We start from the raw sequence: 26,109 nt of genomic DNA on the forward strand, positions 1-26,109 counted from the left end.
GCCGCAATTACCAATTTCAGCAACTCTTTATTCAGAAAGAACAAAAGAAGCAGCAGTGCAAATGGGAGGATCTCAACCAATTTAGCAAGGACAATAAAGAAGACTTGACTAAATAGCCATCATGTTATCATTCCTTAAGGGATATCTCAGCAAAGCATTTAAGGGATGCTTTGGAAGCATCCATTAAGGAAGACTTGACTAATTAGCCATCATGTTATCATTCCTTAAGGGATATCTCAGCAAAGCATGTTGACCCCGGGGCTTTCAGTACTTTTGCTAGACTTCCTCCAGAACCCAACAATCATGGCTTGGTCAGGCCTGAGGCAATTCACAAAAGAGTAACTAAAGAATGTCCTTTTCCACATAGGGTGTGCATTAGAATCACCTAGGACACTTGTAAAAATAAAAAAAAAATACTTATGCCCAGACAGCGCTTCTGACCATCTGAACCAGAATGGACCAGTGGAGTGGGCATTGGTAGTCGGTAAGCATCCAGGTCATTCGAACCTGCAGCCAGGTTAGAAGTACACATTCCCCTGAGCTTCCAGGGAAGGCATTGTAAAGGACATCCCTACACAGATCCTGATTTAGTCAGCTTTGAGCTGCTGTGACACAATACCTAAGATAAATGACTTCAAAGGAGGAAAGATTTCTTTTCAGGGCTCCTGGTTTCAGATGTTTCCGTCCACGGTCATCTGGCACCACTGCTTTTAGACTTGTGGCAAGGAAGTACATCATGGCAGGCCCATGTGGTAGAGCAAAGCTGCTCACCCCACGGTAATCAGGGACCATAGAGACAGGAAGTGGCCACATCCCACTATCCCCAGTGACCTAACTTCCTCCCCTTGAGCCCCACCTCTTAAAGGTTCCACCACATCCCCAAAGCACCACAGTCTGGAGAGTAAATCTTCAATACATGGGTCCTTGGGGGACATATAAGATCCAAACGGTAGCCGGGCATAGTGGCACACACCTGTAATCCCAGCACTTGGGAGGCTGAGGCAGGAGGATCGATGCAAGTTCGAGACCAGTCTGGGCTGTATAGTGAGTTCAAGGCCAGCCCGTACTACATAGCAAGATCCTGTCTCAAAAAGGAAAAAAAAAAAAAAAAAAAAAAAATCCAAACTGTAACAGATACTATAAGACAGAGGTCAGCAATGTAGGGCCTCTGGCTCAAACCTGATTTGCTGCCTGATTTTGTACCACCCAGGGAGCTAAGGTGGTTTCTACAGTTTTAAGTGGGGGAGAGGGCAATGTGAGATGTAGAAACTATGTAAAATTCCAACTGTGGGTATCCATAAAGTTGTACTGCAATATGACCACACTCCTTTGTCCAGGGCTGCAGTAAGAGCAGAATTAAGTAACCAGGATAAAATATGGATGACAAAGACTAAAATATTTCCTATCTGACCTTTCACAGAGTGTAAGCTGAAATAGCGGAGGGCGAGGCTCAAGGCCTTGACCAGGTGGGGAGGAAGCCACAGGGACTGAGGAGCGGGAGGTGGTCTTACAGGGTCCAACAGGAGCAGATGAAGACCCCGTTCTAGAGGATGGCTGACACAACATACAGACGGACACTGACTTAGGATGGCCCCACTTAAGATTTTTCAACTTTAGGATGGAGCAAAAGTGATCTGTATTCCATAGAAACCAGACTTCGAGTTTGGAATTTTTTTTTATTTTTTTTTTTTGGTACCGGGAATTGAACTCATGACCTCAGGCTTGCCAGACAAGCGCTTAGGCCACTGAGCTACATCCCTGGTCCCTGGAATTTTGATCTTTACCCAGGCCGGCGACTAGCAGCCCGAGAGACAGGATCCCACCTGATCAGGAGTGCGAACAGCCCCTTCCCTGCTGTGTCCTGCCTCGGCTTCCACCTTCGCGAGGCTAGGTACGCTAAATGAATTCGCATTTCGATCGAGGATACTGTCAGTGTACAGTGGGTTTCCGGGGACTAACCCCGCCGTCAGTCGGGGATCTCCCAACGAGGAAATCAGCGGACGACCCTCCTAGAGCGGAAGAAACCTAGCGCCACTAGAAGCCAACCCCGCCCCCGCCCAGCCACGCCCCCGTCTAGCCACGCCACGCCCCCACTCTGCCCCGCCTCCTCACTCGGGCCGCGAGCAGGAAGCCCGCTGGGCTCGGCAGGCTCCGCCGCCGCCGAGGGGAAAGTCCCGGGCGTTCCCTTGCTGCGCCCCACGCCCCGGGCCGCCAGCCCCCAGCGGCAGCCAGGGCCATGGGGGCTCGGTGCTGCCGGCCACCCGTCGTCCCGGGGCCCCCTCCGGGGCTGCTGCTCCTGCTCCTGAGCGCGCTGGCCCCGCGTTGCGCCTGCCTGCGGCTCCTGGACCACCCGGCGCCCGTCTGCTCGCAGGAGGTGAGACCCCGGCGCGTCCCCGACGCGCGGCCGCCGAGGGTGCTGCGGGGCGGGGCGCGGGCAGGTGGCCGGGGCTAAGTGCGGGACCTGGGGAGGCAGGAAGTCGGCGCTGGGCGTCACGGCGGAGTCCGGGGCTGGGGCGCGAAGACCCCTGCGGACGCTGCGGACGGTGGGAGCTGCGGCGCGGCCCTGGGAAAAGGGAGGTGGAGGAAAGGACGAAAGAACGATCGCGCCGCGCGGGTTGCACAACCTGCCTCGCCGTCGCGGGCTGGAGGCGGGAGGAGCAGCTCCGCCCAGGCCGCACACTTGGGGAAGGAGACCGAGGGCCAGGCCCGGCCGGGGAGGCTGGCAGGGCAGGTTGGAAAGGGGCTGGGGAGGGGGGCTCGGGAGGAGCCGGAGGTCCAGACGGCTTCCACGCCGTGCGCCCTGCAAGCCCCTCTCCTCTCACCGGCGAGCACGGCGTGCCCCGGGGTGGCCGATCTTGCCCTCGAAAGCTTCCCCTCTAGCTGCTGTGCCTTTAATGCCGCCAAAGGAGCAGAGCCATGTCGGGCGGCCGGATTGGAGGGCAGCTTTGCGGAAGGTGGGGACCCTGACGGACCCCAGCTCGGACCCCGGGGAAGACCCGGCAGATGGTGCCACGCGGGCGAGCCCGGGGCGCCCTGCAGGGTCAGGAACGCGGCCCGACCATCTGTAGCGGGGCGAAGCAGGACTGACAGAGTCTTACTCACTCCCCTCCCGCCCCCACCGTGGCCCCTCGGGTCTGGGAGCCGGGTCGTCGCGCTGTGGGATGCCCGCTGCTTTGTGGCTGTGAAGGAAGATACCACCCACCCACCCCAGTCGCCTGCGCGGCCCCAGGAAGTGACACACCCCCCTGCAAGTAGCTGCTTTGCCGTAGAAGACAAAATAGAAAAGAAACAGCAAAACACGCGCCTCCAGTACCCTCCCCGTCTCTCCCCCATTCTCTGGTTCCCCCACTTTCTGGCCCTGTCAGCCCCCTTCCCTCCACTGCCATCCCGGACCACAGGGAGTAATTAATGCTCAGTGTCTGAGTCAGAGGATGTGACTCAAAGCGTCCTTTCTCCTCGTCTAATTTCATAGATTTACCAAAAGAGGGTGTAGGTTTACTGAGCATTCTGCAAGGAAAGAAATGTTTTCAATGTGACTGATGTTGGGAAATGTCCTTGTAACGGACACTGTTGGGCAAAGCAAGAGACATGGGCTCGTTAGATGTTTCCTGCAGGCTTTGTGCAAATCCGGAGTCAAGGATTTGTTATGCATTGGTGAATGGCCATTTGTCATGTGCCCGCCAAATACAAGGTATTGTGCTGAGTCCTGGGACTGTAATGTCCAAGTAGGTTTTAACCATCTGGCAAGGGGCCCTGCAGCAGTTGCCCTTAGCACATCTCACGAAGTGTACAGAATTCCAAAGAAGAGAAAAATTACTTCCTGCTGTGCTTTTCTTCGGGAAAAGACATCTGGGCGGCCCCAAGGGGTGGTGGGAGCCCCAAAGGAAAAGAATGGTCCTTAGAGGAAGGAGTCTGAGCCCAGGTCCTTGGATGGGCAGGGTAAGCTGTGTGGCCGGCTGGGGTGCGGGGGGGCTGTCTGTGGACCGGAGAGGAAATAAAAAGCTAGACTGGGGATAAGGGATCCTCATGAGGGGCCTAAGAACTGGGCTGAAAGGGTTGTGGGTTTTTTAGGATTGGGTTTGTCTGGTTGTGCAGTTCTAGGTATTGAAACCGGAGCTTCATGTGTGCCAAGCAAGTGCTGTACCACTGAGCTACATCCCCAGACCCAAAGGGTTTTCACTTTACCTGAACAATGAAGGGATGGGTTCAAGAGCAGCAGCCCAGCCCCATTCCAGAAAGGGCTGAGAGGGGTGCTTGTGGCCATCTCCCCTTCTCTTCCTGCGTCTCCCCGCTCCCTGCAGCGGGCTTACCAACAGCCAGTTCTCCACAAAGCAGCTGCCTTGCTCCATTCACTACTGTTTTTAAAAGGAAGGCAGCCGGGGCTGGGGTGTAGCTCAGTAATAAGGCACCTGACTCCCACTTCCACATTCTGCAGCCTCGAGCAGGTCAGGCAGCCTGCGTCTGACGTGCACCATGAAAAGACCCAGTGGGTCCGTGCTGCTTTGCAGAATGTAAATATCGGTCTAACGCCTGCCTGGATGACTCCTGGGGGCAATAACTCACAATTCCCTTACTTATTTCTTTCGTGTTTGTTTGTTTTTGTTTTTGTTTTTTTCCGGTACCGGGAATCGAACTCACGACCTTGCGCTTGCCAGGCAGGTGCTGTGCCTCTGAGCTAAATCCCCAGCCCCATCCCTTACTTATTTCTTTGGACATTTACCTCCATATTTCTAAATGTACCCGTGTTGTTAATTCTTTCTATGTCAATTTTAGATATTTTCTGTGATTTTTTTTTTTTTTTTTTTTTTGTTAGCGGCAATCAAACTCAGGACCTTGTGCTTGCCAGGCAGATGCTTGTGCCTCTGAGCTATATCCCGGCCCTGCTTTTTTTTCAAAAATAAAAATTACACTACCCCCGCCTCTCCTCCCCATCTGCCACTACAGTTATATCACAGTTTTAGTTAAGTCAGTAGTCAGCATTTACAGTACAATAACAACTAAGCAAGCTTCCCTGCAGAGGGAGTGTGTGTATTTTGATTCTATTTTCTGGTAGGGCTTCTCCCCGCAACCCCACTCCCTCAGAGGTGATTGCTTTAATTCTGCACTTGCATACTTTTTCACCTGACTGGTCTTAGTTTTTCTAGCAGCTTTTCACATCCCTTTGCCCCCAATCCTCAGATATTTCATTTCCTTTCCTGCAGAGAACTGCCACTGGGGCTCTTTGTTCACCTGCTCACACCTGCTCTGACTGATTTCTGGACCTACAGTGTGGCTGTCAAGCCAGACCTCGGCACAGACAAATCTCCTGTGTCCCAGTCCTATGTCTTCCTCCTCAGGGGCTTCTCCTTCCTTTTCTTAGAGCATGTCATCCACAATATTCTAAATAGACAGGGGATAAATATAGGCATAGATGCTACACATATAAAGTTTTTACATGTCTGCAAATGTCTGTATTCTTCTGTTAGAATTTTAAAGGCATTGCTTTGAACCCTTCTAGCAAACAGTACAAGTTCTAAGAAAACAATGCCATTCGTTTCCTAGCTTTTCTGTGGCACCTAATGGATTGTTTTGGAAACTTTAGCTTTTTTTTTTTTTTTTAATTTCTGGTTTTCTGTGTGTTCTTCAGCTCAACAGAGTCTTCTTTTCTTTTTCCTAAAATAATTTCTTCTAGCCGGGTATGATGGCACACGCCTATAGGCTGAAGCAGGAGGATCACCCCAAGTTCCAGGCCAGGTTGAGCTACAAAGTGAGTTCAAGGCCAGCTTGAGCTATACAACAAGACCCTGTCTCCAGGAGTTATTATTATATTATGAATATAATAATAATTAATTTCTCCCATTTTGTTTTATTGTTTCTGTAGTCTCCTTCTGGAAATCCAGTTAGTCCTACCTTTTATTTCTTAAATTGATTCTCTTTTTTTTTTTTTTTTTTTTTCCTCGGGTACCGGAAACCGAACTCACGACCTTGTGCTTGCCAGGCAGGCACTTTTGCTGCTGAGCTAAATCCCCAGCCCCAAATTGATTCTCTAATAGTAATATATGTTATCTTCCATCTCAGTTTGTATTTGTTCTTTCAGAGAAATCTCTTTATTTTATAGCCCTGTCCTTCTTTTTTTTACTTTTTTGCTGGGCATTGAGTCCAAGGTCTGACACTTGGTAAGCGAATGCTCTGCCACTGAGCTACACCCACCACTCTTCAATTTTTTGTTTTCCAGGTTCGCTTCCGTTCTTGGCTTGGTCGTTTTCTCTTTCTTTATCTTACAGGTAGGGCTGGGGATATAGCTCAGCGGCATAAGCACTTGCCTGGCAAGCCCGAGGTCATGAGTTTGATTCCTGGTACTGGAAAAAAAAACCAAAAACCAAAAACAACAAAACAGAACAAAAATCTACTAGAACACTATCTTACAGGTGCAGTGTCCTCTCTTTTCTCTTTTGGGGCTGTTATAATCTTGCTTGTTTTAATTTTATTCCTGTTCTCATCATCGTCTTGTTTCCTTTAGGGGCATTTTTCAAAATTCTGCTTTAATCTGTGTTTCACACAGGAAATTCATCTCAAATGTTGGGCCCTCCTCAGCCACCAAAAATGTTGGGAGGAGGAGCAGGAAGAAGTCCTAAGCAACTGATGGGACGTGGTGTAGTTAGGGTGCCTGCGCCTGTGGAGGAGGTCAGGGCAGTGGTGGGCCGGCCTGTGGGTGCCATTCACATGTCAGGGCCGGGGGGTGCTTTCCTCTCGGCTTGGGAAAGGTCCTCGGTGCTGCCCAGGGGGGACCCACACTTCATACCTTCCTCTTTTATTTTTCTTCTTTTTTTTTTTCCCCTTTTGTCTTTTTGAGACAGGGTCTCACTATGCAGTTCAGGCTGGTCTTGAGCTCACTTTGTAGCCCAGGCTGGTCTCGAACTCCCAACGATCCTCCTGCCTCAGCCTCCCAAGTGCTGGGATTACAGGCATGTGCCACCACGCCCAGCTATGCCTTCCTCTTTGAAGGCCTGTTTGTTACAGGGGCCCTGAGGGGCTTTCAGCCTCTCTCTTGGCTGCAGTTTTCTTCTGTACCATTCAGATTAAATTGTCCCACTCAGCTAAAACTAGTTGCCCACAGCTTCCACTTTGACGTTTAAAGATGTGCTCCCTTCTGCCCACTGAGGTTGGCTCTTCGTCCTTCAGAACACATGAAAAAGTCCTTTTCCTATAATTCCCACATGATTTGAGAAGATATGTGTACATAATCAATGAAGAACAACTTTAAAGGAGTCTTGTGTGCTGCATTTCACCTATGCATACCTTTCTGCTTTGTTTAAATCTTTCTCGTTCTTTCGTCCCTTCTCGCCATCTCTCCACTTCATCTGCTGTATCCCCAGAAGCCCACGCCTTAAGAGTTGACGTAAATCTGTCCACGTGTTTTTCTGTGTTCACACAGTCATTCTCAAAATCTAGAAATGTATTGGGAGGTCTTTTCTTCGCTTAATTCCATAGGAAATGAGATCTTGCTACAATAAATTCTTTGTAGCCAGGCTTGGTGGGTGCCATGCGCCTGTAGTCCCAGGGATTCCAGAGGCTGAGACAGGAGGATCCCTTGAGCCCAGGAACTTGAGACCAGCCTGGACAACACAGCAAGAGCATATCTCAAAAAAGTTTTTAAGGGGCTGGGGATTTAGCTCAGTGGCACAGTGCCTGCCTGGCAAGCACAAGGTCGTGAGTTCGATTCCCAATACCGGGGAAGGCGGAGGGGAGTGCGTTATAAGAAGTTCTTTGCAACCTATTCATCTCAGCATCACTCCAAGTGAATAGATATATCTCTGTGCCACTAATTTTCCTTAATAGTTGCATAATATTGTAGTAGGCTACTCAACCATTTCCACTTTGATAGATATTTGGATTTAACCAATTCCACTTTGTTCAGCTGTTGATCAGTATTGAATACCACAGAACAGAAGGGAAAGCTTTCAGATTTTTAAAGATAGCAAAAGCTTAATTCTGAGACTTGACAGATCTACAAAAAGAGAAAACTATGGGCCTGTCTCACTTACGAATATGACAGAAGCAATTCTAAAATAATAGAGTAGCAAATCTAATATAACGGAATGTCAAAAGAATAGTAACAATAATCTGGTAGGATTTATCCTAGTAGTGCAGCGTTCGTCCATTATTATCAAAGCATCAGCATAATTTATAACGTCAATAAATTTAAAAATTAAAGGTGAAAGCCGTTACGTAAAAAATGCTAGAGGGTATTAGATAAGGTTTGTGCCCAATTGTCTGTTTTTGTTCTTTTTTCTTTGTTTTCTTTTGTATTACTGGGGATTAAATGTAGGCCCTTCTCGCCAAGCTACAGCCCTAGTGCCTTTTTTTTTTTTTTTGTCTTTTTGAGATAGGGTCTCGCTATGCAGTTCAGGCTGGCCTTGACTCACTCTGTAGCCCAGGCTGACCTCGGACTCACAACAATCCTCCTGCCTCAGCCTCTCGAGTCCTGGGATTACAGGTGTGCACCACGACACCCGGCTTTTTTTTTTTTTTTTTGAGACAAGGTCTTGTTAACTCAAAAAATTTCCTGCCTCAGCCTCCCAGAGTGTTGGAATTACAGGCCTTCACCACCTTCTCCACCTTCTGGGCTGCCTTTAGGAAAGCGTGATGGTAAGCGTGATGGTAATAGAAGGTATCTTACTCACTTTCCTTATGCTGGGACTTAATACCAAACACCAACCAGAGAGGAGAGGTTGGGCCAGGAATTTAGCTCAGCGGCACAGCACCTGCCTGGCAAGCGCAAGGTCCTGAGTTCGATTCCCTGTACCAAAACAAACAAAAAAAAAGTGAGTGATCCAGAAAGAGGAGAGGTTTATTCTGTCTCATGCTTTTAGTACACAGTCCACTGGCTCTACGGGAGGATGGCATGGCCAGAGGGCACGGCACAGGGACCAGCCTCTTCTAACCAGACCTTGCCTCCTAACAAGTCAGCTGTTAGCCCTCTGCAATCCAGTTGCCTTCCAAAAGCCCTGCCTGTGAGGGATTAGGCTGTAGGGGGGACATCGAGATATAAACCATGACTGAAGGAAATACTCGAATATAATTGTATTTATCAAAATCCAAAACCAAATCCGTAGTCCATGGTGACAGAACAAGTCGCCGCATCGTCCTCAGTGACCGGAGGAAGCCACCGCACGCGAGTGGGCTGTCTCTGCTCGACAGCCCTGCGCGGGAGACCTGCCCCTTACCTCGGGGCAGCCTTTGGCAGTGGTGTTTGAGTAGCCAGCTGGCGATGACAAGGACTTACCCCAGAGGAGCGTCTGCTCGCCAATAGAAGAGCACCGCCGGAAGGTGAAAATCCCAGCCATGTCAAGGGGGAGGCAAAAGGAGCGGGTAGGTGGCTCCATCTCTTCGCCCTTCAGGAAACGGTGCGGCGTTGGTCAAGCAGGCAGAGGCAGTGAGAGGGACGTGGCATTGACCCTCTCAGGCTATGCTAGGAGCACAGGGCCAGCAGACACAGTAAACAACCCGGAGCTGTACAGGGCACAGAAAGTCTGAACCTGCAGCTTAGAAACTAGTGTCCCAGCACTTGGGAGGCTGAGGCAGGAGAACCACCATGAGTTTGAGGCCAGCCTGGACTACATAGGGAGATACAGTCTCAAAAAAAGAAGAAGAAGGGGCTGGGGATTTAGCTCAGCGGCACAGCACCTGCCTGGCAAGTGCGACGTCGTTAGTTCAATTCCCAGTACCAGAAAAAAAAAAAAAAAAAAAGAAGAAGAAGAAAAAGGCGTTTGTTTACTGAGTATTTACTATATGCAGAGTTCTAAAAAATGAAAGCCATTTATTAAAGAGCACCATCAGGTGCCTGCCACTGGACAAACAGTGTGGTTGAACCGTCAATGAGACGGTTCTCTGGACACTGCTACCGACAAACTGTTCATCCCGATTCCCCCTGTGGGGCTCCCAGGGAGCTGTCCGTCACCACACACGAATGCATTCCATCTGTGATGGTTGTACACATTGTGTGTGCAGATCTGTTAGCAGTGAGAAGTGAGGGGCCACCTGTTCGCCCCGCCCCTGCCCCAGGTCAGTGTTCCTGTCTCCCTCATGTAAATCTCAGCCACACTCTGACACTGGTGGTAGGAGGGTTCCGATTTTCCGGTAGAAGAAATTGAAGCTCAGTGAGGCAGCTCATCCTCAGGGATGTGAAGGTGTGTGTTGTGTGCGTGTGTACACATGTGTTCGTGTGTTCTCCAAAGTAGTCAGCTGGCAAAACTTAAGCCTGCTGTTCCATGTCCCTGGTAATGTTTATCGCTGGGTTTTATGAACTGGACTGCAGCTCGGCTGTGGATTAGGTCACCACGTATTGCCAAATGGAGAAGCGGTAGGTGTAATAATGGTGCCCGAACTTCCCCATCCATAAAATGGGGCCAGGGTCATGCTCACATGAGTATCTTTGGGGCTGGGGGTGGAGCACTGCTTCGCATAGTCCGGGCCCTGGCTTCCATCCCCAGCCCCCCTAAAAAGGATTTTGACAGTGACTTTACTAAAATGTAAAATATAGACAATATCTAATATGTGCGTTACATATAATCACCTAGAATGGGCTCGAGCACATTTTTTCTACTATATTTATACAGATTTTGTGAATTTTCCATCACTGATGTGTAACAGTTGTAATTTTGCTCCCTAACCGCTTCTCCACTTCTTGCAGCATTGTTATCAAGACCAAAGATTGGAGCTGGGCGTGGTGGGGTGTGCCTGTAATCCCAGCACTCGGGAGGCTGAGGCAGGAGGATCGTTGTGAGTTCGCGGCCCGCCTGGGCTACAAAGTGAGCTCAAGGCCAGCCTGCACTGCATAGCGAGACCCTGTCTCAAAAAGACGACAAAAAAAAAAAGACCAAAGATTGGAGACCTGGAAAGGTTTAAGAGACTTTTTAGTACGGCCCCCCAAGAGAATCCTCTCAGCGTCCTTTAAACTTATAAAGTTCTTGATTGGAATAGTTACTCACGTAGATGCCAGTTCTATTTTGCTGTGCACTGTACCCCTTCTCCTTATGTGGGAAGAAGATGGGCCCCCCACACACTGAGAATGGATCCCCAGAAGTGAAAACAGAGTTCTTTGTACATTTCATTCTCCCATATGAGCCCAGGGAAGGTGTCTGGAACCCGGCATGTGAATTAAAGTTCGTTCTCAGCTGTAATTACCACTTTCTTTCTTCCCACAGGGGCTAAACTGCACAGTCAAGAATAGTAAGTCCTCTTTTTCTGGGTTTGGTTTTTTTTTTTGGTTTTTGTTCCACTTCTTGTTTTGTTAATGAAGCAATAGGCTTGTGCTGATTTCTGGCAGAAGCTCCGCGGCCCCATTCCAAGCTCAGACCATGCGCCATCACTACCAACAGGCAAATCTCAGATGTAGGCACCTGCGCCTCCCGTGGAAAACATTCATATGCAGAGGTCAGGCAGTGGGAATCAGAGTTGTCATTTTGGCGATATTCTCTGGTGTGCTGCCCTAGTGTGCCTGTAATACAATCTGACCTGCCGCAGCTTGCCACTGTAAAGTAAGACATCTGTGGTGTTGGTTTGGGTCAGGTTTTGGCTCAGGGGTAGTTGGGAGGGGGGGTCTTATTGAATTCTTTCATGCAGAGAATTTGAACATAGGCCGTTGCACATGCTAGACAAGCACTGTACCTCCCCAGCCACTTTGCATGATTCAAGGAAGGGGCAAATACCTTAAGGACCCTGACATGTAAAAATAAAGTAGCTCTTACTCCTTCCCTGTCCTCCTGCGCCCCCTTTTCCAGAGACTGCTTCGTCTCAAAACCCACCTCCCCAAATGCCTTTTAGATTCCGATCTTGGCAGTGACCCCAGATCAGCATTAGAAAAGGGCCAGCAGGGAAGGGGAGGCCAGGACCTTCCGAGGGTCACCAGGAGCCGCTGAGGGTCAGCGTAGGGTCTCCCTGCAAGTCCGCCACGGTCACCTTTCTCTGGCTGCCAGGTACCTGCCTCGATGACAGCTGGATCCACCCTCGAAACCTGACCCCCTCCTCCCCGAAGAATGTGCAGCTCCAGCTGCATCTTGCGCACATGAAGCACGGAGACCTCGTCCCTGTGGTACGCGTCGAGTGGACGCTGCAGACAGATGGTGAGTGGGTGCCCAGCCGGGTCCTAGGGGAGCCCCCCATCTCCACACGCACCCACAGTCCGGACCATCCGGCCTCCCATTCAGACTCAGCGCTGGAGTCCCAAACCCGTGCTCAGACAGAGGGCTCAAGTCTGGTGCAGGAAGGACCCCTCATTTCATTCGGTTAATACTTTTTCAATGTTTTAAACATGAACCCCCTATAGCAGCTTCCAATCATACTATCCTTTATGAAAGCCTTTCTTTCTTTCGTTTTTTTTTTTTGTCTTTTTTTTTTGGTTTTTCTCCGGTACTGGGAACCGAACTCACGACCTTGCGCTTGCCAGGCAGGTGCTTTGCTGCTGAGCTAAATCCCCAACCCCCTTTTTTTTGTGTTTTTGAGACAGAGTCTCGATATGCAGTTCTCTGGTACTAGGAATCGAACTCATGACCTCAAGCTTGCCAGGCAGGCGCTGTGCCACTGAGCTATATCCCAGGCCCCTAGCTATATCCCAGGCCCCTTGACCTCACTTTGTAGCCCAGGTTGGTCTTGAACTCACAACAATCCCCCTGCCTCAGCCTCCCGAGTGCTGGGATTTCAAGCGTGCGCCACCACGCCCGGCTAAAAGCCTTTCTTTGACGCAAAATTTTCATTACCTGGGGTGAGGGGGTGAGCGAGCAAGTGGTTCACTTTATAAGTAACTCCAAATATTTACTAGAAAAATTGTAATAGCCACCCAGCTATTTCCCTTTACTGGAGCTGGTACTTTGTAAGATCCCCCAGAGTTCCCCAGGGACCAGGAGTCTGATTATAGAATTGGGACGATCGGGGCTAAACCAGAGCCAGCCCCAGGTTTGTGAGCAAGTTGTGGAGTCGGTCCTCTGAGTCCCCATCCTCTGCGAGGATGGCATGCTGGTCACGTGTGATGCCATGCCGTGCTGCCAGCACGCTAGCCACAAGTTTGCAAGTCGTCTGCTGCTGGCCCAGGGTAAAGTGTCGCATGTCCTCCAGCTGGGAGCAGCTGTCTTCAGGGCCGTAGGCTGAGGCCAAGAGTGAGCCGAAGGGAACAGGAAGTGGGCAGTTAGGTAAGATGGGCAGATCTTTCAGAAGTGAGTAAGCACAACACATGGGGAAGTGGCACCACCCGCGAGCCCAGTGACTTGTCTCCTCCTCCTCCTGACCGCAGCCAGCATCCTGTACCTTGAGGGCGCCGAGCTGTCCATCCTGCAGCTGGACACCAACGAACGTTTGTGCGTTGAGTTTAAGTTTCTGTCCAAACTGAATCACTACAAGCGGGTAAGACACAGCTCCTGAAGGATTGTGTTCCTTGGTTGATGCCAGGGTAGATTTGTCCCCTCACCGGGACCTCAACTGAGAATGCGCAAGGCACAAAGGTGTTCGAGGGTCTAAAGAATTCAAGGTAGTTACCTCCAATGGGACAGGGTGTGTCTGCTATGAGTGACAGCCCAAATACCCCACCCCTGCTTTTCCCCCTGTACCTAGGTATTTTTCTCCCCCAGTGCTGGGGATGGAACCAGGACCTCAGAGCCACAAAGCACATGCCATACCTCTGAGCTACACCCCAGCCTTTAGCTGTCCATTCTTTGTTTGTTTTTGTTTCTCTGGTACTAGGAATCGAACTCATGACCTCAAGCTTGCCAGGCAGGCGCTGTGCCACTGAGCTATATCCCAGGCCCCTAGCTGACAAGAAAAAACTTTGTTCCCGCCAAGACCTGCTGTGAGTGGGGTACTGCAGCAGTGTAGGCTTGCTTGTGGCTGCTAACAGCTAGCAGATAAAATGCTGATTCTTGTTTAGTTAGTTGGAAGATACTTCGGTTCCAAAGTGTGTTCCCTGGACCACCACCATCACCCGAGAATTGGTTAGAAATGTTTATTGCCAGGCCCCACCCTATACCTTCAGAACCAGAAACTAGAGGGTGGGGCCCCGGCAGTTGGTGTTTAACGCCCTCTGGGTGATTCTGATGCCTGAGCTAGTTTGAAAATGACTGGTTTAAATCTGCAAATAGAAGCTGCAAAGCAAGTTAGGGCCTGGGTGTGGTTCAGTGGGAGAGCTCTGGCCAAAGGAGCATAGGAGGGCTTGGGCTCCATCCTCAGTACAGCAAAAACAGACACACAGGCAGGCAGGTAGGCAGGCAAACAAAACAAGTTACATGTCCCGAAGACACACAGCGGAGACAGATCCCCTGCAGTGTGAAAGGCACCGAAGCTCGCTCTACTGCTTCGTGAAAGATGAGCACCAGGTTCCTAGATCTACTTAGAAGCAAAGGGCACCTAAGGTCATTAGAGATGGAGCCAGACAGAGTGGGACTCACCTGAGGTCCCAGCTGCTCCAGAGCCTAAGACGGGAAGGTCTCTGAGCCCAGGAGTTTGGGGCCAGCCTGGGCACCATAACGAAACACAGGTCTCTCAAAATAGAAAGGAAGTTGGAGTCACCATCTGGATCGGTGCCTTCTGGAAGCCAACTCAGCACAGCTCCGTTATCTCTGAGTAAGGGCGCCAGGGGTCCAGGGTGAGTGGGGAGCTCCACCTCTCCCTCTGCACTTACCTGCTACCGAGAGGTCACCTGCTGTCCCTGCAAGAAGAAAGTCATTCGGCAAATTATTTTTCGCTACCTCTTTTGCTCCAGGTCTCCCAGCTCAGGTGTCTTACACCCTTTGTCCTGGAACTGCACGGGGCTGATGGGAGCGGGGAACCACCTCCGCTTTCCCCCAGTTCTTTTTTTTGGTGGGGAGGAGGTGCTGGAGATCCAACCAGAGCATGCAAAGTAATGGCTGCACCACCACGCTCACCCCACCCTCCCGTCCTTCTCTTGCATGCAACAGTACTCTCTACTGATGAGGCCAGGTGTAGATTATTTAAAGAAAAAAAAGGCAGGGAGAGCAGAGGAAATAAAGGATAAGGGTACTGGGCCCTGAGTTCAGATTCTGTTGTGGTTGCTTTGTTCTAATTTTGATTGATGTGGGAGAGTAGATGGCGATAAGGTTCTTTGCACACGGGGTGAGACAGGGGTACCTGTGACTCTTCCCTTTGTCCCTTTCCTTCAGTGGCATTTTACCTTTGACCACTTCGTGGTTGACCCTGGCCAGGAGTATGAGGTGACCGTTCACCACCTGCCCAAGCCCATCCCTGACGGGGACCCCAACCACCTGTCCAGGAATGTCCTTGTGCCCGGTAAGCGCGTCCTCCGAGCCCTTCCGTGCTCCGTTCAGCCCCGGGAGGAGAAACTCGTGGGTGCCGCTCGGCTGAACGCTGGCTGCCGTGGCCCGGCATGGTGCCTGCAGAGAGCGCGGGTGCCGGGAGCTGGGCGTCCTGGGTGTAAAGCTGCAGGCTCCTGACAGCACAGCCTGTTCTCCATTAGCACAACACAGGAGACGGGCCCAGGATCCTAGGAGTTTGATGGGAGCCAGACTTCTCGCTCTGTCTCAGCCCAGGAAGTGTCGGGAAGACAAGCCGCTCTGGGAAGAGTGGGGCCCAGCGCCCAGCCTCCCTCACATTCCCCCATACTCCCCCAACGTCCAGCCTGCACTTACCCAGCACCCGCCCCATGCGTCGCACCCCCTTCTCCCCCACCGACACCCTGCCCACAACTGCTGCCAAGTTCATCCTCTGAAACATCCCCTGACACACGCACACCTGCCCCTCCACTGTCCCCAGAATCTCAGCCATTGCCTGCAGCATTCCTCCTGTGTGTTTAGTTGGTTTTTGTTTTTTTGCAAAGTTTATTCGAAAGAGTAAGCTGGGAGTGGTGGTGCACACCTGTAATCCCAGTACTCGGGAGGCTGAGGCAGGAGGATCCTTGTGAGTTGGAGGCCAGCCTGGGCTACAAAGTGAGCTCAAGGCCAGCCTGAACTGCATAGTGAGATCCTGTCTCAAAAAGACAAAAAAGAAAAAAACAAAACGAAAGCGTAAAAGTGAAGAGCAGGGGTGAAACTGGCTCTGCAGGACGAGCTTGGGCAGAGTAAAGAGAGAAAGAGGATAAAAACAGAAATGAAAGTCCACGCTGCGTCTGAGAAACACAGCACGGGCTTCGTGGAAAGTGACAGTAGCCACCATTTCTCATCATTCAGAGCCAGCTGCATTGACTGCACCCACTGCGGACAAGGTCCAGCCTTCCTCCCGTTTGTGTAATGTCCAGAGCCTCAAAGAGGACCTTGAATATAGTGGGCAGGAGGTGCTGCTTGTTTTTGTTTTGTCTTATGGTGTAGGGTAGAACTGAGCGCCTTGCACATACCTGGCAAGTGCCCGACCACCAAGCTGTACCCCAGCCCGGGACATGCTTGCTGAGGACTTTCTTTGCCATGAGGCACACACGCATACGTTCGCATACACAGGCTGCATGCGAGTCCCTGATGTAATATTATATGCTCTGGGCTTTTATTGGTCTCGTCTATTAGAATGCCACCTCGAGAGGGCCAGGACTTGGTCCTCCTCACCACTGTGTGTCCGGTCCTCAGGACAGTCACAGTGTGCAGAATGGCTGCATGAGTCTTTTGTGAATGGACGAGTCTCCCAACATGGCCCTCTCCTGTCCCTAAAGCAGACTGACTCGGCCCCTGTCCCTCTGCGGTGACTCACATATGCCACGTATGTTCTTATACCAAAGTAAAAGCGTTTTGGGCAAGGATATGGGAGAAGCAGGACAGGGCTCTAACTGTGGAACCTTGGCCCCAGGCACAGTCCGTGGGCCAGCACCCTCCGCAGAGTGTCTGAGAACTTGCTAGAGCGTCTCAGTTCAGATCTGCCGAGTCAGAGACGGGGGATGACAGGGCCGCGGAGGCTGATGGGGACAGCCCAGAGAAGGCAAGGGCAACCCGGGTGGCGCAGCTGCAGGCCAGGAGAGGAGGAGCTGAGGGCACCAGGCCTTCGCTTTCAGCACTGCGCAGGAGAATGCTAGGTCAGGAGGTGTCCTTGGAGAGGAGGACAGAGGCGGCCAGGGTCCTCCAATCCAGTGCCCAGCACCAGCAGCAGTCCAGCCCTGGATCATGCTGCAAAGCGGCCGTAGAAGAGGCTCCCAGGAGGAAAGGGACTGTGAACCCGGGGTCAGGAGCCTGGAAGACCGGGCTTCCCAGGGCAGAAGCCTAATGATGTCTTTCTTCTGGACCTGCAGACTGCAAGGACCCCGAGATGAAGATGACCACGGCTTGTCTGAGCTCAGGTAACTGGCTGGCGGGGGAGCTTCACCCGGGGCACACAGTACAGGGCAGCGGGGCAGGCAGCTGAGCCAGGCCGGGTGTGTGCGCGCTGGGATGCATGCACACACGCATGCACGCGGGGACGCGCCCCTTCTCCCAGCCTGCGCCTGCGTCCTTGCAGGCAGCCTGTGGAATCCCGACATCACCGTGGAGAACCTAGAGGCCGAGCAGCTGTGGGTGAGCTTCACCCTGTGGAACGAATCCACCCACTACCAGGTCCTCCTCCACAGCTTTCCCCACACAGAGAACGTCAGCTGCTTCGAGAGCGTACTGCAAATACCTGCGGTAATTCTCCGCCACCCCTTCCTTCCTCTCTGCTGTCCCTCCTCCCTCCCTTCTTCCCTCCTTCCTTCCTTTCTTCCTCCCTTCCTTTTTTTAAATTTTGAGATAGGGTCTCACTGAGTTGCCTAGGCCAGCCTCAGACCCACAACTCTCCTGCCTCAGCCTCCTGAGCACTGGTGCTACAGATATGTACTACCACTCCCAGATTCTCTGCCACTTTCTTAAATGCTCTGCCATGTTCAAGGCCCCCTGTAGAAGCCTCAGGCCTCCTTTCTGCTGGGCCTGGCAGAATCATGTTGCCACAAGCTCAGAGCATCAAGCATGCCGGTGGACAGTTCCATCCTCCTCCATCCTGCCGAGACACAGGGGACTCGCTCCTGTACTTGGTTCTCTAGTTGATGAGATGGAGTTGATTGTGCCCTGCCCACCACCCCAGTCTTTTGTTCTTCCTGCCCCCCATGCTTCCCTGTTCTCCTTTTGTTTGGCCATGTCCACTTTATTCCAAAAGAGATTTGATGATTTAAAAAAAGAAAGAAACATAGAGGTTAAGACCAAGGGGGAGCCAGGCGTGGTGGCACACGCCTATAATCCCAGCACTCGAGAGGCTGAGGCAGGAGGATCTTTGCAAGTTTGAGACCAGCCTGGGCGACAAAGTGAGCTGAAGGCCAGCCTGAACTGCATAGCAAGACCCTGTCTCAAAAAGACCAAGGGGGAGATAAAGTAAAAAACAAGGTGCAGCCAGATTAGTGCAGGAAATGAGGTGCTGGTCTGTACACCTGCCGGGTGTGAACACAGATTGGGGCCCTTAGTCCCCAGCAGCGAAAGCCAAGGGGAACCGACCCGTTACTGGATGAGCTGTGACCTGACTAACACCAGCTGCCCTGCAGAAATCTCAAAAGCATTCCTCCCTCTGGCCTTGCACGGGGTGCGCTGGTCCGCGGAGGGTCACGTCCCCAGCAGCGTCATCATGGACGTGCCGCAGGAAGTTCATGCTCAGCCCACCTCCCCATCCTCTCCTCTCCAGCCCAGACAAGAGGAATTCCACCAGCGCACCAACATCACGGTCCCGCTTCACCACTCCGCCTGGTGCTGCCGCCACCGCGTGCAGGTAGGCGGGTGCAGCAGGCAGGTGTGGAAGGGCGTGCACAGGGCGCCCTCCTGCTAACGGACGGAGCCCTCCAGGAACCCCGTGCTGCTGCTGTCTGGGGTTCCCTGGCTGGCAAGATGCTTTCTCTGCCTTCACCTGCCCGTTCTCCCAGCTTCACCTGCGTGGAGCTCCTTTAGCCACTTGTCACCCATGGGAGACTTGTGCCCTCCACGAAGGTGCATTCCTCGCAAGTGGCCTCCGCTGGCTTGGTGGATGTGTCTCCGCCTCCCTCGGGCCCCTCTTCCCTGCCCCTCCTCTGTTCTCACAGGTACAGCCCTTCTTCAGCACCTGCCTGAATGACTGTCTCAGATACTCTGTGACCGTCCCCTGCCCAGAGATGCCACCGACCCCAGGTAGGTGGGACAGTCTCAGGTGAGCACGGGGAAGGCAGTCCACTTGAGTGGAAGCCTGGCCCGGTCCTAGGGACAGGCAGGAAGAGTTCATTGACCTAGGAGGGATTCAGGCTTGGAGCGGAGTTCAGCGCTACACCCCCAGGTTGGACTCCTGATTGCCTTTCACAAGCCGTCACCCTTGGACAGAATATTCAATCTTGATTAGGAAGTAAAATGGTTGCTATCGTAGAACTATATTTATCCTCAGGCAGAATCACAAGACTGTGAAATAGAGACTGCCCCATACCAGGTTCGCCCCCCAGGGCCTGTGAAACTGTTTGCCCAAGGTCCCATAGGCCAAGGACACGGCACGGCCCCATGTTTCTACCTGAGCCTATGGGACGCAGCAGGCCGCTCCCCCGGCTGCTGCCGGCTTGTCGTCCTGCAGAAGCCACTTGCTCCCAGTTCATACAAAGCCATTGCCATGGATCCAACCTGGAAATGTGGCCCCGGGGCTGGAAGTGAACCCAGCTGCCCTGCAGGAGGGACGGCGCTCTTAGACCAACAACGGAAGGTGCTAGTGTAGGACTGTAGAGGTCGCGTGGTGTGTGGCCCCTGTCTGCAGTGCGGGGTACAGGGTCAGGGTCACTATAGCCTCAGTAGCCCCCGGGGGTGGGTTTTGTCATGGCTGCTAATGATTAAGAAGCATTTTCGCTTTCTCCTTCTGTCCTTGCAGCTGCCGTTGCAGGTAAGTGCAGCTGTCCTGCGCCCCGCGTCAGGGCCCATCCCCCAGGGCACACAGGCGTCCCCAGCTGAAGCAGGCAGACAGAGCCGAACCCGAGCCAGCCCGGCGGGGGTGAGGTCCCCAGAGAGGCCGGTGCAGGCCAGACGACAGAGCCCGGAGCGGGGAGCGGGGCTGGCCCTGTCTGTCTCTCACGCTGCTCTGCCCACGCAGACCACATTCCCCTGTGGGGCTACATCTTCATCACGGGCGTCTCCATCCTGCTGGTGGGCTCGGTCATCCTGATGATCCTCTGCCTGACGTGGAGGCTGCCAGGTAAGGGCCCGAGGCTCTGGGCTTAGGGATGGATGCCCGTTTCTCACCTTCTCCCTGGGTCCCCCTGGCCCCTGTCCCGCTCCAGGCCCACCCCTGGACCATTGCCATAACCTGTGCTCGGAGGGCACCCATCAGCCCAGCCCTGTGGCTTCACGTTCAGCCAACACACTGCCCACACCAGGCACTCAGTTGTCAGGAACGCAGAACCTGCATCGGGCCGACCTGGGCTCCAAGACCAGCTACCCTGCAGGCTATCATGGGGTGTTCCTTGATTCCTACAGCCTTGCGTGTGTCCTGTGTAAAACGGCAGTGATAATGATACTCACATCATAAAGCTCTTGCTAAGGGTTGAGTGGGATAATGTCCATAAATTCTCAGCATGGAACTGGAATGTGACATCTGCACAGTAGCTATCAGCCAACTATTGCTATTAAAATTGGTAGTACAGTGTTAAAATCAACAGGTTGGAAGGAGCTAGAGGGGATTTCCCTCATCAGGAATGATTGATCAGTCAGACAGGTAGAGCAGCCTGAACAACCCCATCCTGCAGCCCCCAGACTTGTACATGGGAGGTCAGGGAGCAAACAAGGAACAGCAGGATGTGATAGAGAGACTCATGCTCTGGACCCTGAGCTTTCAGGTATAGATCTCCTCTCAGCCTTACTAGCTTTAAGAGTCACTTAACAAACCTTAGGCTTGCTTTTCCTTTCTGTAAAATGGGATAATACTATAATGCCTCCCTCTCAGGGCTACAGTCAGAGTTTACTGAGATGGCCAAGGTGCATGCTAGTGGGGATTAGTTAATACCAGTTCCTTTCCTCTGTACCCCTCTGCTGGCCAGCTCTGGTCCAGGAGAACAGGAGTCCTCAGCTTAAGTCCAGTCCTTCCCTGCTCCTGTGTGACTCCAGGCTGCATCGTCCATTACCTGAGAAGTTGGGATTTGTATTGTGTCCAGAGGGTTATTGGAAGGGTCCAGTAACATCTCAGCTCGTACTTTATAAACCGTAAGAGTCTCCTGTTATTGCACTCTTGTTTTTTTTTCAGTGCTGGGGTTAAACCCAGGACTTCATGCGGGCCAAGCAAGTGCTCTACCCCTGAGCTACACCCTGAGCTTCTATTGCACTTCTGACCTTCCCTGAGCCGCCCCCACGCCTCACTTTTCGGTTTTCCCCTGCACTGGAGACTGAACCCAGGGCCTACGCACCAAGCAACAGCCCCAGTAGCCCCCTGCCCCTTATTTTGAGATAGGATCTCCCTAACTTACTCAGTTGCCCAGGTTGGGCTAGAGCTTGTGGTCCTCCCGCCTTAGCCTCCCAGAGTGCGGGGCTTATGCACCCCCACACCCAGCCACGTCACCATTTATCGGATGCTCGTTCTGGCAGTCTCAGAAAAGGCCCAAAGGGTGGGGATTGAAATGAAGATTCTGAACCTCCTGCTTAGGGTTAGGGTCGAGGCTTAGCAGTAGACCACTTGCTTAGTATGCGTGAGGCCCTGGGTCCCATCCCCAGCACCACCTAAACAAACCAACGCACAAGTCTCCGGCTTGGGCATCTGTGGGTTCTGCGTACCCCGACTGTCCCAGAGGGGTCACTTCCTCCACACAGTGTTTTCATCACGTGTCGGAAGGGACAGTTTCCCAAGCGTGTGGGTGTCCCCGCCTCACCTCAAAAATCCCAGGAGGAAGTGTTGCAAGTGACCTAGTGGGGCTGTTCATGGAGAGAAGTGTCCACTTCCAGAGAAGAGCTCTGCCTCGACTGTAGTGTGTTCACAGGAGCCAAACTGCAGGCAGGCAGGGATGGAACTGTGGGCGAGGGGCCAAGGAGGAACCGCCAGCCCTAACCTGGGGGCCCAGCTGGGTCAGTGCCACAGAATAACCACAGGGACCCCAGCTGGCGGAGTACCTGTGGTGTACAGGGCTCTTCTCATGCCTGGTCTCTCCTGATGCTCCCCCAGACCTGTTTTACGGAGGAAGAGCTGGATCTCCGAGGCAGTAGTAACCTTCCCAGGCCACACAGCTGGTCGCGGCAGACCCAGCACACAGGCCTGTAAAGGCCAGAAGCCTCTAGTGACCTCCGCAGGGCACAGCTCCTTGTCCTTGTCCCTGCTGCAGACACACCAAGCTGGTCCTTGTCCTTGTTAGGAAGAGCTGCTGCAGGGCCGGGGATATAGCTCAGCGGCACAAGCGCCTGCCTGACAAGCGCAAGGTCCTGAGTTCAATTTCCGGTACCAAAAAACAAAAAGGAAGAGCCGCTCCAATGCATTTCTTTCCCTTTCAGCATCTCACCACGAGAAGGGTGGTAACAGCACCAAAGGCGCTGGTCAGTATCCTCGGGCTTGTTTGCTCTGTATCTGTTTCTAACCGTGAGTGTTGGGGTCTCAAGATAGAGGAGTGGGCTGGGGAGATAGCTTAATGGCACAGCACCTGCCTAGCAAGCACAAGGTCCTGAGTTCGATTCCCTGTACCAAAAAAAAAAAAAAAAAAAGATGGGTGGGTCCTGTAGGGGACAACTTCTTCCATACCAGTACCTCTGCAGTACCCTTCAGCAGGGTTCCAGCACCCCACAAAGAGGGCTTTTAGGGTGTGTTCAGTCACTCAGATATCTAAGGTAAGGAAGGTGAGCATACCATATTTGTTTAAAAAAAGGAAGAAGAGGGGCTGGGGATTTAGCTCAGTGGCACAGCGCCTGCCTGGCAAGCGCAAGGTCGTGAGTTCAATTCCTGGTACCGGAAAAATAAAAGGAAGAAGAAACGTCCTTGACATTTCTATTCTGCAGGCAGGTCTGGTGCCTTTTTTTTCTTTTTGCAATTAAAGTGTAGGCTAAAGCCCACGTAGGAATGTACAAGCACGATCCTTTTTCACATGAAGCACCGACCTAGCCTTCTCCTCAGGCTAAGGAGCCAGGCTGTACGATTGGTCCCGGCTCCTCGGAGGCTGGCCGGCAGGGGTCACAGCCTGCCCGGAGGCCAGGAGCCTGTGCGTGGCCTCACTCCCTTTGCTTCCCCTAGATGTCCTGCCAGTGGCTGCCCTGAAGCCCCCACCCCTGAAGCCCAGGAAGGTCTGGATTGTCTACTCGGCCGACCACCCTCTCTATGTGGACGTGGTCTTGAAGTTCGCCCAGTTCCTGATCACCGCCTGTGGCACCGAAGTGGCCCTTGACCTCCTAGAAGAGCAGGTCATCTCAGAGGTGGGGGTGATGACGTGGGTGGGCCGCCAGAAGCAGGAAATGGTGGAGAGCGACTCCAAAATCATCATCCTGTGTTCCCGCGGCACCCGGGCCAAGTGGCAGGCTATCCTGGGCTGGGAGGAAGCCGCCGTCCGGCTGCGGTGTGACCACGAGAAGCCCGCCGGGGACCTCTTCACCGCCGCCATGAACGTGATCCTGCCCGACTTCAAGAAACCAGCCTGCTTCGGCACCTACATCGTCTGCTACTTCACGGGCATCAGCAGCGAGAACGACGTCCCTGACCTCTTCCACATCACCTCCAGGTACCCTCTGATGGACAAGTTCGAGGAAGTGTACTTCCGGATCCAGGACCTAGAGATGTTTGAGCCCGGCCAGATGTGCCGCGTCAGGGAGCTGGCGGGAGACAGCTACCCGCAGAGCCCCAGCGGGAGGCAGCTCCGGGGGGCCGTGGAAAGGTTCCGGGAGTGGCAGATCCAGTGCCCCGACTGGTTCGAGCGTGAGAGCCTGCATTCAACCGATGACCAGGACCTTTCTTCCCTGGATGAAGAGGTGTTTGAAGAGCCGCTGCTGCCGCCGGGGGAAAGAATTGTCAGGCAGAAGCCCCTGGTGCGAGAACCTGCCCCCGAGGGCTGTCTGGTGGTAGATGTAGGCCTCGGTGAGGGACGCAGGGGAACATCAAAGCTAGGGCCCCAGCTGCAGCCTGCGGGGGAGCTGGAGGCCGGGCCCCTGAGGACCCTGGTGCTGCCGGTGGAACCCGTCCCTGCGGCTCAGGTAGTGGAGCTAGCCCAGCTCTCTGTGGGGAGCGGCACAGCCCGCCGGCTGGCCGTGGTGCAAGGTGAGGCCTGCCCGCCGCTAGGGGGCAGCAGCCCGCGGCGGAACAGCGTCCTCTTCCTCCCCGAGGACCCCGAGGACCCCGAGGACTCACCTCTCTGCAGCACTCCAGTGGCATCACCTGATCATCTGGATGATGGGAGGGAGCAGCTAGAGGGCTTGATGTTCTCGCTCCTGCAGCAGAGTCTGGGCAGCCGGGCCCAGGAGGGCTGGGAGGAGCCTATTGGAGTCCTCAAGGGCCCCTTTGAAGAGGAGCAGCGGCAGTCGGTGCAGTCTGACCAAGGCTATATCTCCAGGAGCTCCCCGCAGCCCCCAGATGGGCTTGCAGAAATGGAAGAGGAGGAGGAGGAGGAGGAGGAAGATCAGGTCCTGCGGAAGCCAGCTGAGCAACTGTCTCCTGAGGATCTGCAGACCCTGAGGAGCCTCCAGCAGCAGCTTTTCTTCCAGGAGCTCCAGAAGCACTCTGGCTGGGACAGTAGAGGGTCAGAGAGGCCAACCGCAGGAAGACAGACTCCCTCCTAGGGCCTCCTGGTCCTGAACCTGAAGATGGTGTGTGTGTACACAGAGGTGTACACGCATGTATATATGTATATATGTATTTTTTAAATGTAGACGCTTTAGCTGGGTGCAGTGGCCCATACCTGTAGTCCCAATTGCTTGAGAGGCTGAGGCGGTAAGATCGCTTCAATCTAGCTAGGTAACATGGAGAGACTTGTCTCAAAAATAAGTCAATAAAATAAAATGTATACCTCTTGGCTCTGCTCCCTGGCCTCCTCCCCTTGACTTCGCTTTGTATAACTACCTGGTCACGTGTGTCCCCGCAGGAAGCCATAGCCTACTCTCAGGAGCCCAGGGCTGTTCGTTTTGCAACTACTATGTGTTAGGCCACTGATGTCAAACCCTTTGGAGCTTTCAGCTGTTGCACTCCTGCCGTAGGTTCGCCACCACCTTGTTAGGCACTTGGAACACAACAAATTGTGCTCAGTGTGGCCTTGGCCGTCAAGGACCATGACATCCATTGAGAATGGTGAATCAGCAACCCTATGAGTCACAAAAGACAGGCTGAGCAGGACCGGCCATAAGGACACGCAGGACAGGCTCCTCGCCCTGGGAGACTACTGGATGAGTGAGGTCTGGAATCCGGGGGAAGCTAGTGCACTAGGTCACAGATGTCCTGTTCCTGAAGGGATGAAGGGAAGAGGAGCTGGAGTAGAAGAAGAGAGGTTACGGGTGGGGAAGAAGCCAGAGCTCAGGGTGGGAGAAGCCTTGGGGGCTCAGGCTGTGAGGCCGGCTGGGGACACCCTTCCTAAGAGGAGCTGCTGTCCTACTACGGGTTGCCCCATATCACTGTTAGAAAGGGACAGGGTAAACTGGGCATGGTGGCACACATCTGTAATCCCAGCACTCGGGAGGCTGAGACAGGAGGATTGTTGCAAGTTTGAGACCAGCCTGGGCTACAAGGTGAGCTCAAGGCCAGCCTGAACTGCATAGCCAGACCCTGTCTGAAGAAAGACAAAAAAAAAAAAAGGGTCGGTAGAGACAGGTGACGGCAAACCTAACGGTGTCCAGCTGACAGCAGAATCGGGGCCCTGAATGCATGTGCAGCGGGCAGTCAACAGCAGGTATGGGATTCTGCAGGCTGCCTGCCCAGCGGCCCCCAGAAGCCGGGAGCCTGGGACAGAGTAAAGTGAGGGACTGCTGTAGGGGCAGAGGTGGGGACAGTCACAGTCGGCACAGGCCCTGTGGGGGCAGAAGAAAGCGGCCACTCGTATTTAAAGGCCTAGGGTTCAAGGCGGCATTTGTGGAGAGACTGTAGGGATGGATGGTGTGATGCAGTTCTGGAGCGCCTGCCTGGGGCACTTCTTCCTGAAGGCTTGTTTCTGTCTGAGAGTCTTGAAGAACATGTACAGGTGACCTTGAAGTAGCCTGTTCTCCATTGCTTGTGCAGTGGTCTTTAACTGTCCTTTGCAGCTTTGGCAGG

The 26,109-nt window shown here is 53.1% G+C and overlaps 1 protein-coding gene across 4 annotated transcripts; it reads left to right on the forward strand.

The window, feature by feature from the left end:
* Positions 1–2,098: 2,098 nt before the first annotated feature.
* Il17ra (interleukin 17 receptor A) lies at positions 2,099–24,484 on the forward strand (the record flags this gene model as incomplete). 4 transcript variants are annotated; one of them, XM_005395965.2, is given in 13 exon segments in its annotated part: positions 2,099–2,374; positions 11,187–11,211; positions 11,958–12,104; positions 13,268–13,377; positions 15,147–15,273; positions 17,210–17,257; positions 17,416–17,579; positions 18,601–18,684; positions 18,992–19,076; positions 19,792–19,803; positions 20,011–20,112; positions 22,389–22,430; positions 23,119–24,484. In XM_005395965.2, coding segments are annotated over 13 exon segments (2,450 nt in total), but the record flags the coding sequence as incomplete, so codon positions are not given.
* Between the last annotated feature and the right edge of the window lie 1,625 nt (positions 24,485–26,109).

This window comes from Chinchilla lanigera, unplaced genomic scaffold, assembly GCF_000276665.1.
Source record: "Chinchilla lanigera isolate Chin_1 unplaced genomic scaffold, ChiLan1.0 scaffold00053, whole genome shotgun sequence".
NCBI classification, from domain to species: Eukaryota; Metazoa; Chordata; class Mammalia; order Rodentia; family Chinchillidae; genus Chinchilla; species Chinchilla lanigera.